At 30.1% G+C, this 20094-nt stretch overlaps 1 protein-coding gene across 1 annotated transcript; it reads left to right on the top strand.

Moving 5' to 3' along the window:
* The first annotated feature begins 1334 nt into the window (after window positions 1–1334).
* LOC143252642 (core histone macro-H2A.1-like) lies at window positions 1335–19645 on the top strand. Its single transcript, XM_076505087.1, has 9 exons — window positions 1335–1718; window positions 3312–3418; window positions 4219–4443; window positions 7118–7189; window positions 7647–7737; window positions 12214–12303; window positions 13832–14006; window positions 14845–15020; window positions 17953–19645. Exons 1-8 carry the CDS (start codon window positions 1547–1549, stop codon window positions 15005–15007), a joined length of 1095 nt encoding a protein of 364 aa, XP_076361202.1. The 5' UTR covers window positions 1335–1546; the 3' UTR covers window positions 15008–15020; window positions 17953–19645.
* The last annotated feature ends 449 nt before the right edge of the window (window positions 19646–20094 follow it).

Here is a 20094-nt window from a genome sequence, read left to right as displayed (position 1 = left end):
ATTGTGATTCAGAACAATTATGTTGAGACATAGTAAAAATAATAATAATAATTAGGAAACTATGTACAATAGGTATGTTCTTGACAACTTGTATTTATAGGCTTATTTACGACACTTACACATGTCCAAACTAACAACTATATTAATAATAAAATAGATTACGCGGTCCGGTGTGTAGCGTATTGGACTGTGGTTATGACGGTCCTGGCTCGCATTCTGTTACCATATCATTCGAACTGCGCTTTACATTTTGAGAATGAGGTGAATCATAAAATTTACTGTTAAGTCCTTTTTGGCTTTGTTTGTTTGTTTGTTTGGAAATTTCCCACAAAGCTACTCAAGGGCTATCTGTGCTAGCCGTCCCTAATTTAGCAGTGTAAGACTAGAGGGAGGCAGCTAGTCATCACCACCACCGCCAACTCTTGGGCTCGTGGGATTGACCGTCACATTACACCCCACGGCTGGGAGGGCGAGCATGTTTAGCGCGACGCGGGCGCGAACCCGCGACCCTCGGATTACGAATCGCACGCCCAGCAAAAGTTTGAATGTGACTAGCTGCTTTTCCTCCAGTTTCTCTTTAAAAAATTAGTTCAGCTAGCGTAGGTGGCCCTCGTGTACATTTTAGTGGAAAATTTCAACAAACAAACCAAGTTTTGTTTGTTGTTTTTTTTTCAATTTCGCGCAAAGCTACACGAGGGTTATCTGCGCTAGCCGTCCCTAATTCAGCAATGTCAGACTAAAGGGGAGACAGCTAGTCATCACCACCCATCGCCAACGTTTGGGCTACTCTTTTACCAATGAATAGTGGGATTCACCGTCACGTTATAACGCCCCCACAACTGAAAGGGCGAATATGTTTGTTGTGATGAAGATTTAAACCTGTGATCTTTAAATTGCTAGTGTAGCGCCTTAACCATCTGGCCATGCTGGTTCTTAGGTTATTCTAAATTTATCATTGTCTAGATTGTTTATTTTTAGCTCATAGTTACACAGCGAACAATGTGCGCTATGTCCACCGCTTGGATCGATCCAAGAATTTTAGCATTGTAAGTCCTGGTTGCAATTTATTTATTTATTTGTTTGTATTGGCTCTGAATATTCTATTAGAATAAATAAATGAAATAGTAGCAGTGTAGTTTGTTTATAAACGTTCTTTTGTTGTTTTGTTTACCTCAGTGATAGTACTAGCTATTTTTTGAAATACAAATTGTTATTATGAATATCATTAACGCGTAGGTATTATGTAAAATATTGCAATACATTTTGAAACAAAAATAATCAACATAATTTTTTTCGCTGAAATTATTTATTCTTTTACATTTAATTAGTTGAACAACCAACCACTAGGGTGTCATTTCATGCACGGACTCGTGTACTCTGTAACGAAACTATTGGTAATGTTATTTGTATATATTATATAGTTAGGAACGTATCAGCAGATGTGCTTTAGTTTAACAGCAACAAGGAGTTTCAAAGTACACTGTGGGTGTTTTCAAGTGGAATAATTTTGGTAACAATATTTCATATAAAATTAAAGTAAATTATAATGTCTGGACGAATTATGAAGAAGCGAAACAAAATAACTTCAAGGTCCGTCAAAGCTGGCGTGTTGTTTCCTGTCGGACGAATGCATCGATATTTAAGGAGAGGAACTCATCATCTTCGAATCGGCGATAGAGCTCCAGTATACATAGCGGCTGTTATTGAATACTTAACTGGTAATTATAAGAATAATATCATAGTTATTTAATAATAATATGGCTGAGTATTAATAACCGTATGTTAAGCTTAACTCTTGTTGCTGTTGGAGTCCTCAGTCCAAAGGTTAGTACTTGGCCTTTACGCGAAGTCTTACATTGGCCATTAGATACTGATAGGTTCATGATTATAAGTTTATAAAGTTTGTTGATGAAATTAAACTCCTGGGTGGCCATAAGTGTATTGGGAATATTGAAGTACTAAAAGTGACTAAAATCAGTTGGTAAATTAGACCAGTAATTGGCAAACTACCATTAATGGCAGTGAGTACATGGTGATACATTTAAGTTATCGTAATTTTGAAAACATATTCTTTAATATAGATGGAATCCTACTCATTAGTATGACTGGAGAAAAAATCTTTATATAATGGAAGATAAGTTACTCATCCATTAAAGGAGTGCTCCTTAGTTAATTGTAAAAGTAATATAATTTTAGGATGTATTGATAAATGTTAATTACAAGTCAAAAAAGGAAATTATCTTAACATAATTTACTGGTGAGGTCTGTCTTGGAATTCTTTGTGCAGTTTTAGTACCCTGATCTAAGAAAAGATATTGACCTACTAGAGAGGGTTCATAGGAGGATTAGTGGAATGGTTTCAGAGATGAAAGGGTTACATTTATAGAGATAGGTGAGGATTGCTTAACTTATTTCCTCTTAAAAGTTTTAAGGATAAGATGTTATCTTATATTGAAACTTACAAGACTATATAAGGGGTTGTATGATTTCTTTGTTCTATAATATGAGCATGATACTAATTGTATAAGAAAACACAAGTGTAAGGTTTGGAAAAGACAAGCTTTTATTTTTGTAATAAAATGATTAATTTCTGGAATGAGTTGTTGTTGGTAGTAGTGGAGGCCAACACTTTACAAAAGTTTAAGAGGGAAATTAATAATTTCCTAAAAGTAAAGGTTAGGATTTTGCACAAGAGTGGATGTGGAAGGATAACCATGAAAGGCTAAATGATTCCTTATTATCTGTAGGTTATGTTTATTTAATATGATTCAAACTACCAACATGTACAACTTAATAGAACAACCTATCTTATGGGTATGTAACTTTTAACAAAATTATAGTTTCATTCAAATACAAGTCAATATTTGGGGGTCAAAATATGGCCCCTTTACACCAGTTTGCAGCTGGAAAATACTTGTGATAATTGTTCTGAATTTATTAAGATAATATGATTCCAATATATAATAGTTTTTCTTCTTTTATTTTTAAGTTACAGTAACTACAACAGATTTTTATCACCATGATATCTTAAAGATTCTATTTAAAAGGTTGAGTGTGAAACCAAAACATTAAAATGTAGAAGTTGGCTTTTGTTTACATTAGTAATTAAGAACTAATGATTTTTTTTAATCAAAAATACATAAACATAGGTTAAATATATACAATATTTCAGATTTTTATTCTTTTCCTAATTGTTAAGTTTCAAACAAGGAGTATTTCTTAGTAATAAATGTTCTATTAAATGATGATGTAGTGTGTGATAAAGTACTGGCAAAATGTCTTATAATTTTCTTATTTTACTTTCTGATCAGCTGAAGTTTTGGAGTTAGCAGGAAATGCTGCCAGAGACAACAAGAAAAGTAGAATAACACCTCGTCACATACTTTTGGCAATTGCCAATGATGAGGAACTTCACCTTGTAAGTAATCATATAGATTTGAACACAACTGTTTCAAGATTACACATTAGGGAAGCTCTTTGTTATCTAAATGTGAACATAATATGAAAGACAATTTCATCTCTAAATAAACGTTATTATTTTAATATTTATGTTTAACGAACTTCCAACCCTTTTATTGATGAAAAATACTGAGGAGAATTTTAATATTAATTATAGATAGTCTACTGTCACTCTTCAAAATGAAGTATATTGCTATGTTAGTTAGGAAAACACAAGACCTGTAACTTTTCAGAACCAAGAGAAGAAAAAAAATACTGGAAGTGACTGTCATAGGTGATATTACGATAATTATCAATATTTTTGATCAATAAAATGGTTAGAAGTTGGTCTTTTTTTTTTTTTCATTTTTTTTTAAGTTTGTGTGTGCTTGTTTAAATACATTATATTGTAGTTTGATAATTGTAGCAACATGTGAAATTAAGTTTGTTTGTTTTTTGCATGATTTCACATAAAAGTATGTAAAGTACCGATGTAAGGCCATGTGTTTAATTAGATTTTTGTCATTTAGAAGAAATGGGCACATCAATATATATTCATAAACTGTGCAACTGTGATTAATGAGGACAAAACATTACTGAAAAGATGAAGTACTGGCACTACATGTTAATTTTAGAGACATGAGATGTGGTGCAAGTGTATGTTTAGTTATTATTAGAATTAAACTAAATTGACATTTCAGCTAAAATTCACTACATGGCTCTTTAAAATATTTTGGAAATCATTTCCTGTTAATTAGTTTTATAAATTTTTTGCTATAGCTTCTGAAAGGAGTAACTATTGCATCTGGTGGAGTTTTGCCCAAAGTTCACCCTGAACTTTTGGCTAAGAAAAAGGGTGGAAAGTTTATGACACCTGCAAATACTTCCCAGGATACAGATCCTTCTCAGAGCAAACCAGTTAATGATGTTATTGTTAAAAAAGCAAAAACATCTTCACCAAAACACAAAAAACCTGCAAGTAATCCAGGGAAAGGAAAAGGAAAGGTAAGTAGATCATAGGGGTCATTAGTATATTATATGTATGAAGTTTGTTTCTTAAAATTTATAATTAAGGTTGGTTGGTTCTGAACATTAATAATTGCTTGCTGAATAGATGTCAATACTTATTATACATACTTGCAGACACCATATACAAATAATTATTTATACTTATTGTTAATATTTTTAACACTACATTATTTATTCAGCCCCTTAGGGCTTTTCAAGAAATAGAAGAATATATAATAGTGTTTCAACTACACTATTATCACAGCGTCCATTGCCGACAATGCATTTCACTCAATACAGAGCTTATCAGGTCAGATGGGAAACAACGAACATAATAATTGTTGGAATACTATTCATATGAGCTATTTGTTACAACAACAATTGATATAGTGTGAATGCTTTTTTATGCTGGTGAATCATGATTATAATTATAATAAGAAACTAGTATTAGGCCTATTATATCGATAACATTACAATTTTATTCAGTCTTTAAGGGATATTCAAGGAATAGAAGAGTGTATAATAGTATTCCAACCACACTGTATTCACCATATCCATTGCTGATGGTGAGTTTTGTCAGAAAACAATGTGGGACTGAAGAGGACACATGAATGTGTAAAAAAACTAATTTATTTAATACCAAGATTTTATATAATTTGTTCCATTTATTATAGGTAATGTAGCCTTATTACACAAAAATGATGTGTTGTTTAAATAATATTTTTTTATAATTTATGTAGGTTTTAACTAAAGCAGTTCACACATGAGTGCATAATATGTTACACATTAATCACCATAAAAGTTGAAGAGCTACCTACACTGTCCATGTCCTTCATCAACAACATTTAGTTTGTAATATTCATTATCAACATTTCTTAATTTCTAATCTTGATATTTATCATCAACATTTTCAGTTTCTCTTCTGCATCTTTCATCATCAGCTCTGAGTTTCTTCACTTTTCGTTAATTAACAGCATTGCATTCATTGAAATAAATATTACCTCTCTTCTGTAGGATGTGTTTTACGCAGTGATTCACTGATATTGGACAAAAGACAATAACAGTTTGCAATACAATACACGTTTAATAGTGTTAGACAGTGGATAAAATGAGCAGAGCAAAAGCAAATAAGTGAAACATTTATTCACAGATAAATGAATACTGTGGTTTTTTTACCATATTTGTTGGCTTCAGTGTTCATTATATAGGACTCATATTGTTACTGAAACTGGAAAAAGCAGGTTTGTAATGTGCAAAAACAGAAGGAAAAAAGTCATGTATAATATTGTTAGAATAAATATATCTCATAATTCTAGATTATCTATGATAATTATCATTCCAATCACACATTTCCTAGTGGGTTAAATCTCCAATTACAAGTTTCTGTAACACTCCCATGAGATTAATATAAATATACTCCAGTAGGACATGGCACAGAAACAGGGTCAAGCAAGGATAAACCTCAGCTTATACAAAGACTACTTACCACAATGATTTTTACTAAAAGATTAGCAGAATTTTTCAACCTTTTCACAACCAGTTTACAAAGATGCCTACTAACTACATGCAGAATATTTGTGTAACAAAAACAATGAAAATCCGAATGTCTAATTATATGTAATATTTACTAGTTATGTAAGGGTGAAATACTTTGTTTTTTCTGTTACTACACATGTACTTACTTTTTCTACTTCAGTAATATTTGTTACCAACTCTACCTGTATCTTTTACCAACAACACTTTCTGCTTTTCCTAAATCAGTATTTTGCATCAGTACCACCATTTGATATCCTTTTTTCTAACACCTTTCATCAACAGAACAGAGTAACTACCCTGTCTTGTCTTCTTATGAACAGTTTCTGGCCAGTTCAATTTTTGATTTGTCACTTTGAGCTAATACTGGTTTGTGCTGCTTTTCATGATCAGTTACCTTTAATAATTATATTCATGTTAAAATCTTAATGGTGGGAGAAAAGATAATGTGCAGTGCTGTAATTCCAAAAAGGGGTAAACTATAACATTTTGGTTATTGGGATCCAGGTTAAAGAATGACATGGTGTGCAATGAGGATGTGCAATTGTCATGTTCCCTCAAGAAGTGAATGAACACACTTCCCTTCAGGTACATCATTCTGCATATGCTACTTTGATATCAGAGATTATGTTGTGTAGAATGTGAAAGAACATGATAGGTGGTTAGAGTTTATTCATCAGACAAGCAGAATATAATTCATATTGTGAAATATGCAGATTGGAAAGGAGTCTGTTTTATAAATTCAAGACTTGTGTATTGTATTAGCATTTTGATACATTAAGTTTCTTAACCATAAACATAAATTAGTAATATAACAAATTATTGGACATTTTTAGCTATAATTGGCTATAAAAGCTATGGACAGTGGAGGTTTAAACTTCAGTCTTTAATAAGAATTTATGTATTTTATAAAATTACATTTTGTACCATTCAAGTTGAATAAAACATCATGTCTTGAAGTAAGTTTATAACTTGAAGTGACAGTCTATGTTTAAAAAAATTAAAAAATGTTCACTGGATACATTCTCCACATTACAAAATATCATTGATAAAGGGCACTTGCATCCTTTGGTAATTATTATCTTTACCTAAATTGTTGAATGTGTGCATAGTGTAAGTTTTCTTTTTCTGCTTTTAGGGAGGTAATACAGTTAACAGTCAAGGAGGCATTACAATTCTTTCAGAAAAGAAGCTTTTTCTTGGACAGAAGGTACAAATATGTTTGATGATTACTCAAGGTGCACATAAAGCTAATAGGCAGCAGTAGTATATATTATCAGGAGCTTGTTCGTGGCCATTGTGTCCACTTTTATGTGTTTGCATCATTAAAATCTGTAGTTGAAAAATAATTCATTTCTTTCAGGATTAATACAGTCTTTAATACTGATAAAGTACATATTTGTAGTGTTTAGTCCATTACATCTAAAATATATATATATGTTTCTAACTTGTATTTAGTATGAAATACTAATCCAAGACTGAATAATGAAAGTACTACTTTTTTTAATGTTCACCTACTTATAGCAAATGGTCATTTAATAATTCAGTTACAGTGTAGTGATATAAAATACATACTGAGTAGTATGAGCAATGTGAAATTATTCTCTTTTTTTTGGTGTGGATAAAAAAATTGAGAAAACTAATTTTTGTTTCTAAACCCTTGGCAGCTTACAGTAATTCAAGGTGATATTGTGAAAATAACAGCTGATGCAATTGTTCACCCTACTAATTCAAATTGTTACTTAGGAGGAGAAGTTGGTGAGTATTATTTATTAAGTTTAGATTTCTTACTAAATCTCATTGTAATTTCACAGGAAAAAAAAAAAAAAATTCAATCCCTGAACTCTTTCATGGTTTGCTTGGTCACTGGGACTAACCTCATAACCATTTTGTGTTTGTTATAATTTTAATGCTATAACTTTGAAATTAATAAGTGTATGTTCATGAAATTTGGCAGATTATTAGTAAACATTACAAGGTTTTCATATGCAAAATATTAATTTTTTTCTTAAGTCTTAAAGTTTTTTAAGTAATGTTTTTCTTTTTTGCATGTTGCCTATCCAACAAGCAAATTAATTTTTATTTTAAGATTAAAAATACTTTATGCATCAGAAAATTTTTCAAGTTTTACATGGAAAAACTTTATAATTTCCAGATAATTATCAAATGTTTCTTTAAAAAAAAACCACTGTGTATTATATGTAATTTTCTCTATAGCATCTCATAATGCATTCTGTAGATTTGACCAATCTCATAACCATAAAAAAAAAAAAAAAATGAGGAAATAAATATAAATTATTCCTTTATAATTCTAGAATGACTACATATTATAACTGAAAAACTCAAATGTTTTGTTTAAGTAACTTCAATGTCATAATATTATGTATTTATTATATCGACCTGAGTGGCTAACATCACAGAAATTATAATAGCATGGTATACCTGTACTCATGTTACCATATCCAGTAATATGAAAGTGACCTTTACAAAGCGACCTGTCTTGACTGTGATTTAATGAACTAGTATTTTGTAAAGTACAGTCACATTTCAGTTAAAATACATTTTAAAATATATGTATATATAGTTTGTTATAAACAAAAATAAAAAACCTGTACTAATTGGGTACACCGTCTATCAGTCTTAACCTCCGTTCACCAGTCTCACATAAAGAAATAAAGTTAAATAAGTTAAAATAATAGCAACAGAAATTAGGAGAGCGAGATATGGGTGCTGCAGCCAACAACATCTTATGTCTGTATCACCCTTCACTGCCTGTGAACAGTTGTGGGAAGATGACTGCTCTCCAAAGTAAAGAACAGAAAAATAAATAAAATGAAAAAATACATAAAAAATAAGACAAGCAAACAGTTACATCTTTTAATTACAACTTTTGTATTCATTTGCTAAGCCTTATAAAATCTTGAACTTGGAGGACGTGAGATCAAATAATTTGTTTTAGGTTATATATATATATACATAAATGCATTTGAAATAACTCCAAATCAAATTACTAGATTGATACCATAGAATTCCACTATAATTTATCAACTTTAGTAACTAACCTGTATTTAGATCTAAAAAAATATATATATGAAATTTTGAGCAGACTAAAGACTTAACTTACCAGCTTGAAGTTTTGTACTGAAAGAATAAGTTGACATCATAATTCTTCAGAAATGCCTGAGAAAGCCACAAGGGAAACATTCTAAACTTTCAGATGGTTATTCCCGTGTTGTAGACAAAAGGAAGTGTTTTCAAAAAATGGAAAGAGGTGGGCACGGCCATTGTTTTTAATTCGGTATATACTAGCTTGTTAATATATGTAATTTGTACGAAACTATAGACTTTGTATTTTGACTTCACAAAATTTAATCTGAACCAGTGCTGCATTAAACATACCATGCAACACAAAAATCGATATTTAGATAAATTTTTTTTAATATTTGATTTTAAATTAAGAAATTATGTAATTATGATACTAAAATTTGAATTATGTTCTACAATTTTATTCAAACTTTATTGGCATAAATTTATAAAATAGTAGATCAGTAAAATTTTGACCTGAATAAATAAGTGCAGTGACATGGCCTTTGACCCATGACCTGTGAGGATAAGGTTAATAAATTAAGTAGTTATTTTTTAATACTGATTGCATATACTAAATGTGAATTGTAAACTGTGTGTTCAATGTGCAACCAAAGTGAAGATGTTTCAGTGGGTGCTTGTTGTGAATAAACAGTAGAGTTAAAGCAAGTGTAATGAAAAGATTGTCACTTGACAGAGATTATTTAGTTATTTTATTATTTGTGAGGTTATGCTAACCATCATAAAGTAGGAAATATATTCTACAGACTGAAAACAGAAGATTTAAAATGCACAAATTTATACTAATATCAACTTATTTAACACAGGTTTCTTTTTTCAACTGGAAATATGTAAGCCAAGAGTCAAGTTAATTATCCAGATCCTTGAGCATCTTAAGTTTTAAGATGCAAAAAATCTTGATGAAAGGGAAGTTTGCTGTGGCCATACAGATATTGTTAAAATTGATTTATTTGGTTCAAGGCAGACTTGAAGTATCAAATTCCAATAACATTAGATTTGTCTTTATCATAACTTCTTGTTAATATATGGGTCATTCCATGCCAACTTACCTAGGACTTCCCAGTTCATGTCATAGATTTCCTTGAAAAAATTTAAGCAAAAATTTCGGTTTGACTTATTCAACCATGCAGGTTGAATATCCAACAGCTTTAGGATTTTGCATGGCTGAATAAATCAACCTGAAGATTTTTCTTGAAATTTTTCAGGAACATCTATGACTTGAACTGGGAAAAGTTCTTTTTTTCTGGATGAGTTGGCACGGAATGGCCCATATTGGATACTTACATGGCTATGCGTGGTTTAACCCTCTCACGTCGGGTAGTTTAAAGTGCACAGGTCACTACACAGATACATTCAAAATTTAATTAAATTACTTTGTTATCATTGTATATGAATAAACTTGACATTAAAACATAGCTAGTAAGTCAAATTTTAACATTACATATGAGTTAAGTTCTTAAATTTATAACGAAATATTTAAGTAAGTTCTTTATCTCCTTTAGTATATGAATAATGACATTTTTTCTATAGGGCTTCCATCTTCTCTAATATACTTACCACTCCTCTGAGAAGTGTGGAATTTAATGTAGCTTAGTTACTATAAAATAGATATTATTTGGTCAAAGCATATTGATTTAATCCTTCAATCTTTTTTGTTGATGGAGCCATAAACTAAAATATGAGACCCAACCCACTTGCCACACCCCCTGTCACATTCTGTTTGACAAATAGCCAATAGTTCTTTCTGACATTGTATACTATATTATTTATAACCAATAGGAAGCCAAAGTTTTAATCTGTAAAATGACATGTTTTTCTATGCAGCAAATTGCCTGTTTTATAATTTAATTTCAAATTTATTTTCACAGGAATTAAAGAGTTTAACTCAAGTTTTAAAGGCACTTATTACAGTTAGAAAGCCAGAAAAATTATGATATTTATAGATTATTGTTTGTTTTCTACATCTTATTATTCTGTGTTTTTAGGCACATTATTTAATGCAGTAGCACCAATTGTATGAAAAAGTAGGCTTGAGTGTTATCGACAGTCAACAACAAAAAGATCCAAATTTTTGTTTTTCATGCATTTTTTATATATTATTATAAAAGTAACTAAAATGTAAAAATCAGGAATGTATTAGGTTAGATTAGGTAATATAATGACAAAACAGAAATTATAAAAGTTCTTAACGAAATGTGCTTGTGAGGAGCTTATACATTACACAATTTGATAAGGTAAAGTAACCTGTACATTTGGCAAGTGATTTACAACTTGTGTAGCAGGGTTATTATTTAGACATAATTTACAGAACAATAAGACAAAATTAAGCATAAATAGGTGTATACTTTTGGAAGTTTAAAGCTATTTAGGATAAACAATTGTAGTTTCCTGCTATAACTTGAGGTCATTTAAGAGAGATAAAAGGATAATTTAAATTTATTTACTGATTTAAATGGTAGTTATGAGGCCAATCAACTAACTATTTTACAGAGTTATGACAGAGAAAATAACAGAATATACAGTTTTTCTGAAATAAAAAAATTACATTCATTTAGGAGGTTTTAAAGATTATACAAATGAAATTTGAAAATTTTCAGATGAAGAAAAGTATTTTTAATTGTAACATGAAAAACATTCTGACTCCATATGTTTATGGATAAGTTTTTGTAAAATTACTTTACTAAGAATTTTTATTTTTTTGTCCTTAAAAGACTTGTAACATTTACTGAAACCTTCTTATTGTGTTTTTTTTATGCAAACTTGCACTGTTACAGTACATCCACTGAAAGTGGTCAAGCAGTATTTTCAAAAATATCATGCAAATACCTTGAATGCCAGATTAAACCATTTATCCATATGTTAATTTTATGCTTTTTGCAATTCTAAGAACTGGTTAATTTGTCAGTATTTTGTATTAACAACCAAATATTGCATAAAACCTTCCAGCAGTGATGGCCTCATTTTCGTTTTTTAGGTTTGGTATTAGGAATAAAAGCACTTCCTATGCACACATTGTGAAATGGGTCTATACTTGTTGTACTGTAAGTATTAGAAATTCATATAATTTAATTTTTTTACTCTTCAGAAGAAGAAAAGTTATCTCGTGATTCTTCATACTTTGTTATATAGGTCAAGCATTAGAGAAAGCTGGTGGTAAAGAATTCCAGCAGGAAATTACAGACCTTTTGTCATCAAATGGCTCTCTTGACTCAGCTGGTGGTAATATTATTTGTTCATGATTTTTTTTCTCCTGAAATTTGTGAAAATAGAATTGCATGGCAAAAAGTTTCAGTTGCCTTTTATAATAACTTTTGTTGTTGTTGTGTTTTGTTGTACTTGATATATATTCCTGTTAACAGTATTATAAACATCTGTTCTGTAAGTTATGCAGAATCTATAAATAATGAATTCTGGTTAGTTCATAAACAATTTGCTATGAAATTATTATGTAATGGAGCTAACTTTTCAGGTGCTAAATCATAAACAAATGAAATAACTTAAGATTCATGTTTTGTTGTATGATATACCAAATAAATGTTTTAAACAGTAATTACAAGAGATTTTAGAAGTAATTATTCCAGAAGGAGAAATTATCACAAATGGACAAAATTTAAACTATGGATGATCTTTATAATTTTTATAAACTACATTTCACTGTCAACAATATCTGTAAAATCAAAATGACTCCCTGAAGAGAACATAACACCCAAAATTTATATTTCATCTGATCATATATTTTTAATACATGCCAAATTCAGAGCATACATGTTCTCAGACATCTTGATCAAATTTTATGTCTATGGATTTTGACTGTGATTTTCATTGAAAGAGAACTGTCTGAAAACCTGAGTTAACTGCTTTTTTTTCACTTCTTATCTCGCCAGTTATTGTGATAGTAGTACCATGTGCAACTAAATTAAAAAAAAATGTTATAACTGTAATTTGGTTTCATAATTTCCTCTTTCAGTTGTAAACAATAAATCCAGTTACTTCATATTGAATGAGACTTGATTTCACATTTTCCATTAAACAAACTGTAAATTCTTGTTTTTCTAATCATTTCATGTTAACTAATTGTATCAATGCATGTTTTCATAATGCACATGAAGTTGGCCTAATGTGGTAAATAAATACAATTGTAATTGAAAAATGGCAAGACTGTTTTTTGTTGTTTTTTTCCGTATCATACATGGCACACAAGCAGTAAATTAATGGCAAGAGAAGTCTGAAGAATCATTTATTTGTATAAAATTATTGTTGAATGAATTGCCAATCTCCAGATAAATAATTTGTTTTGGGCCCTCTCTGGTTATCTTTGATTTTTTTTATAATTCTCCCTCTTTGAAAAAATTAACTTATTAGATAAAACTAGTGTTACAACAGTTGAACTGAACATTGTCTTACTTCTGGAAGGCAATACTAATAAATATTCAGTTTATTTTGTTTATTTAAATATCTTAGTCTTGACTTGTGATTTTGTTATATAATGATTTTTTTCTTCTCATATTTTATTTTGTAAACCTCACTCTATCAACTTAGAAAACTGAAAGTTACACTTTTGAAATTACTCATATAAAAAATCTTTTAAATTTCTATAGTAAAATTGGGCCCTCATTGTAATGTTTCCAGCATGTATATCACCCAATAAAAATATTAAGAGTAGTTAATGTCAGATTTGTCAAAATCTGTTACAATGAAACTATTTATAATATAACGTGTAATATAATGCATTATCATCATCTTGTAGTTGCACTGAGCACTGGTCGTAACATCGGTGCTAGCTACGTAATCCATTGCAATGGTCCGAACTACAATGATACTGATGCCGTTGGACTTCTGGAAAAAACTGTGAAAAACTGTTTGGCTTTAGCAGATGGGAAAAACCTAAAGTCTGTTGCTCTTCCTTCTATTGGAAGTGGCCGGTGATTGCCTTTTTATTTTTTATTTTTGTACTATTTGTGAAGAAAGTTGCATGATTGTGTTAGCTTTGTTCAAATATTTGTTTTGAAACCTTTCTGTAATTCAAATATTTTTCATGAAGGAATCATCATAAACCTTCATTCTTTGTTGATATAACTGTCATTTTAAAATCTATATTGATTTCTCTATAATGCTAGAATATAATTTAGAACAAATAGATTAGTTTTAAGCTCGTTTGTTCACAATCATTCCTCATGCATAGAGATGACAATACTGAAAACTGTCAAATAAACTAACATTTAAAAAGAAATATTAGCTAATGATCAGTCAGAAGTCAATATTACCACAAGGTTACATGTCAATATTAAACAGTGCAGAACTTTGATTGGCTCCTCTACATCTAACATTATAAGAAGAACCATTTGCTGGAGAGATGTGTTAAAGATACAAGTTTTAGCAATCTATCCAGAATATTGGTAAAAACAAACAATATTTCAGACTTGGTGGTACTCTGAATATTTATATAACAAATACGTTAAAGAACATTACACCCAATATATATATGTTTATGTGTGTTTATATATACATTTATATAAACATGCACATGCACAAATTTAATTGAAAATATCTAGTCAACTGAGCCAGAAAATCTAATAGTTAAAACATTTTGAGGTATACACAATCTGTTATTGCACTGTTAAGGTTGAAAATGTATTACTTTAAAACATTTTATATCCAAAGTCTTTATTTTGTATGTAAGTATAATGTGTAGCAGATATGTAACAACATATCTCACCAGTACTATGTTAAACGTTTTTCACTTGATTTCATGTTTCCTAGTGCTGGGTTCCCTAAGCAACAAGCTGCTCAAGTAATCCTGAAGTCAATCTCCAACTATTTTGTTAGTGTGATGTCCAGTTCTCTGAAACAAGTTTATTTTGTCCTTTATGACATGGAGAGTATTGGTATTTATACTAGTGAATTAGCCAAACTGGATTCTTAGTAACCTTCTTAAGGTATGTTTTTTTATGGGTTTAGTTTGTAGTGCTACCAGTTGCAAAGAATTCTAAAACAAAAAATGTTTTAAACCTCTGAAAATGACTTTTTAGATCTCACATAGTCTAAAATAGAATATTTATAAAATATTGTTTTTTGGGGGTTTTTATTGCATGATGTTACATGTATGTTTGTATGCTGAATTATGTGTGTAAAATATCATTAGACTTGTAATTTATAAATATAAAAAACTATTTATTTCTGGTTATGAAATTGCTTATCATTCTGGTAATTAAATCTCTCAGTTATAAATATTAAAAATGTTGCATACTTTCTTATAATAATAATAATAATAATAATAATAATGAAAATAAGAAAATGTGTAAGTTATGAAATTTCAAACAGAGGGCTCTTTTAATGAGTTTCTTTGACAAAAATATTATTGACAGTAACTACAAGTCAGTTGAAAAAATATAAATATCTTTATCTTTATTCCATGAAACTGTATTCATTTTCTAAAATATGCTGGATGACAAGTCAGTGTTTCTTCTAAATAATTATAAATCTAGGAAGACAATTTATTATTTTATGGGAAATGAACAATAATATACACTTAACTTCTGTAGATATTAAACCTGATAATTTTATTTCAACTTAACATTTATAGAAAAAATTATTTGTTAAATGAACAACAGAAATAATTTAGGGACAATATAAATTTTATGTGATTAAAAATCTTTCATAGCTTAATACATTTGAAGCTAATATTGTTGTGTGTTTGTAAACCTCAAGTGAACAATGAGAATTGTTGACTTTTAGGGTAACACACTGAAGAATGAATATACTAAGTCATTGCATTGCATCCTATTGGCTAGCAGTAATGTAACTTATAATGCTAAAAACTGATTTTCAATACTTGTGGCAGTCACAACACATATGGCTCATTGTGTGGTGCTTAACAACAAAAGCACACAAAAGAAACACAGTTCATTATAAATCTATTAGTTACTGACAACTTGTGCACCATAGAATATTAAAGTAATTATTAAGAAGTTTTTGCCTAAAGTCAATTACATAGATTGGAAATGAGATCAAATTAACCTGATGAAAACGTGTATGCAAAAACTGATTAATAACACATTAAAATGTTTGCTTTCCAGTGTCCAAAACATTAATTTGCATGGTATTACAGGTCCACAATCCTGTATCTGTTGTTCCAAAATTTGAAAAGCTCTGAAAAACAAAGTTTTTTTCATGGAGTGTGGAGCGTCAGTATAACAGCTGACCCAACTCCACACCCACTTGACCCACATCACTCAGGTGTGGCATGGCACAGCTGCCCAACAGTCTGACAGGCATGTCAGTTGTATCTCAGCACTCCTGGTCACATGTGTGTCTGCTGTTTGCTGATATTTTTTTCTTGTTTTTTATTTTGTGACTTTGTGTTTAATTTCATTGTAAAAATGTCAATAAGAGCTGCAGATACCCTTCTGGGTAACAGTGAGAATAGGAAAAGAAAGCATCTGTTGTTATCAATAATGCAGAAAGTGGAGTTATTGCAGAAGCTTGTTAGTGGTGTGTCTGTATGGCATCTTCCTGCATAATATGGTGTCAGAACTACCACTGTATATGATTATGGGGTGCTGCCCTGGACTCTACTGGGGTGATACATTTGTTCTAAATTCCAAAAAAATCCGAATTCTATAACACAACTGGCCCCAAAGGTTTCAGAAAAGGAATTGTGGACCTGTACTAATGTATTTATAATAAGATGCATCCAACATCACATGCTGCTAGAGGTAAAAGAAAATTACAAAAAACTGTAAACACTAGTCATCTACCTAGAGAATTATAATGATGTTCTGTTATTCTGTATTGGTAAAATAAATATTAGATGCTAGTAGACCAATAACATTCCATGTAACAAAACAAAGTTTTTGTTTCCAAACTAATGATACGTGCATTGAGGAAGTAAATCACAAAAAATACATGTTTTATTGAGCACAAAATAGTATGGAATAATTAGCAGTTAGTTCAGTTTAGATTTTATGTTATTCATAGGCCTGACATGGCCAGGTGATTAAAGCGCTTGACTCGTAATCCGAGGGTCACGGGTTCAAATCCCTGTCACACCAAGCATGCACAACCTTTAAGCCATGTGGGACATTATAAAGATATGGTCAATCCCACTATTTGTTCATAAAAGAGTAGCCCAAGAATTGGCATGGGCTGTAATGACTATCTGCCTTCCCTCTAGTCTTACACTACTAAATTAGTGACAGCTAGTGCACATAGTCCTCGGGTAGCTTTGAACAGTACTAAAACAAAAACAAACGTTCATAATGTTAATATCTTTTGACAAAAATGGCAGTACTTTCTAGTTTTTCCTATTTTGTTTAATGTGAAGTTAAAATATAAATTGCTGTGATTGTTTTTGAAAAGACATAATTACTTTACTCACTGTCTCTTGTTTGTGATAATTCTTATAACAAAAACATTTGGATTTCTCCTATTATTTGTTCATTATTCATAAATCAAGTTGATTTGCAGACTGTATATGTACTCCTTACGATGTGAATTTTATAGTTAGTACAGTAGATGCAGTACTGTTTGTCTGTTATTGTATTATACATAAGTGGTTTGATAAAGTTGGAGTGAAATTATCTGCTCAGATTGTGGAAGTTGAAGGTGACTAAAATGAGAACTGAGATATTACGAATGAAACGTGTGTGTCTAGAGTGTTTATAGATGATCAATAGAGAAAAAAGATAAAAGTTGTCCTCTTATACTATCTATGCTTTGGACGATACTGTTATATTGGTTGTTGTATTTAGTCTAAATACTTTTAAAATATGTAAGTCATAATTAAATCTTTTACATGAAGAAATTAAAGAATTTTATTTTTAGTGTTGCTATACCTGAAATGATTTGTGATTTTGTTTTGTTTTTTAGAACGAACATCTGAGTAGCAATTAAGAAGTCCACCTTTAAAATTGCTGTATGCTGCATCAGAGGTAAATTGAGTGAACAGATGTGGGAAGATTAAGTTTTGGTGAATATTCAAGGTGTATGTGAAGAGATAATGTGTCCAAAAGGAAAACAAAAAAAGATTTTATCATTACATCATCCTGCACATTTGCATTGTGTGGTAGTTAAAAGATTTAAACATGATTTTCACCCTTGACATCATCTGATTTTTGTTTTTCACTTACTAAGTGTTGTAAACAACGGGATTTTAGGTGATACTTTTTAACAACTAGTTGTTGTTTGGGCTAAGTTTGAAAAATATCATTGAAACAACTTATAAGATGTTTGTAAGTTGACATCTATAAAGTTATTAGCATCACACAATAAGCATAGCACTATATTATTACAAGGACTAATTTTATTTTGTCATGTTATTGATGCATAGCCAGATGTTTATTTTCAAGTGTAATGACATATTTGGTCTTGATTGTTTGTACTTAAGAGGTATCAAAAAAATTTAGAATTGACTAGAAAAATTCTTATTGTTCTGTACATCTCTTGCTTCAAATGTGCACAGTTCAGTGTATAGTACAGAATGTTATTACATTAAAAATAGATGTAACTTGTCAATTACTTTTATTAATATTTCTAATAAATAGTTGAAATGTTTTGTTAATGCTTATAAATAGTTTATTATTTGTTTAATTATGTAATGGAGTACTTCATAAATTATTTCAAAATTTTAGTGGCTGTTGATCATAATGGCATTTGAAATTATACAGATTTTGCTTTAATCATGACGTGAAGAGTCAAATGACCAGAAAATAAATACAGCATTTATATAAATTTGTCATCCAGATGTTAATTAACTAAATCAATTGTGAAGTGGTTTGTTTCATTACTGTAAAATGTGATCTTACATATATAGTTTTTTAGCTTGAGAAAATTACTTTTTTATCTTTCTGTTTTCTAGTTAGTTTTGATTATGGTTAATGAAAAAAACTAAAAACAATAAGTTACCTCTATTCAAGCAAGATGAATAGTTCTGAACTTTAGCATGGAAGTATAAGATACCAGAATAAGAAAGAACTGTATTTTGTTACTATTAATCATATGTCATGATAGAATGAAGAAAACATTCGAAAACTGTATTTGGGTCTGTGATATGTACATTAAACTCTATTCACTTACTGTTCATGCTTTCCATGGTTTGATTAAAAAATAAAGACCCATGAGGGTGGTTCTATATTTATTAATGTTCTGGTATCTTAAAAAGAAAAGAATTTTTATTCCTTTTCCATGCTAGCTTTTATATCAGAATAGGTATTTGTAACAATCTTATTGATTAATTTTATGGGAAGAGTTTTATGAAGGGTAATTAACAGACTAAAGCAATTACACAACAGATGTCTTTTCATGATATCATATGTATTCATAAATGCAGAAGTTGTGTGGTTTGTCAAAAGTAATATAGCCTTTGCATAAGTTACAATAGTTCCAGTTTTGTTTAATATTAAGTATTTTTGAACTGTATAAAATTTTAAGATGCAACACAGGTAATAATTTACTTGAACACTGTTGAACAGTTCATAATCATATAATTAGATGCTCGTCATTCAGGTATGTAATAAAGAATGTTACTCATTTCTAAATAAAAATTATTATCTTTAAAATTTCACACGTTGCATAAAAACAAACCATACGTTCTCAGTAGGAGCTCCACAGATCACATGGATGGTTTGCAAAAGCTTTGAAAGGGTCTTTGAAAAAAGAATAATTTTCATATTTATAATTTAAAGTCTAGAGTTCAATCTCTAGTGTTCTCACCATATCTACATTGAGTTTATTTCATGATGTCCCCTGGTGAGATAAATGATAAATTTCAGGTCTTTGATGCCCTGCAGTGGACAAGCACAGGTACATCATTGTGTAGCTTTGTGCTAAAAACAAACAAACCATTACATGTAAAAATGTTCATGTTAGGTGTGGCCTTGTGATTTAGCATGCTGGACTGTGAATCCTATGATCCATAGAGGTTTATTCTTCATTTCTAGAAAAAAAAATTGCACCAGATTTTGAGGACACTGGTGCTTTATGAGAGTACCAGTCAGATCCTACAATTTGATT

This window comes from Tachypleus tridentatus, chromosome 6 (genome assembly GCF_004210375.1).
Source record: "Tachypleus tridentatus isolate NWPU-2018 chromosome 6, ASM421037v1, whole genome shotgun sequence".
In the NCBI taxonomy this organism is placed as follows: domain Eukaryota; kingdom Metazoa; phylum Arthropoda; class Merostomata; order Xiphosura; family Limulidae; genus Tachypleus; species Tachypleus tridentatus.
This window is presented reverse-complemented; position numbering and strand designations above follow the sequence as displayed.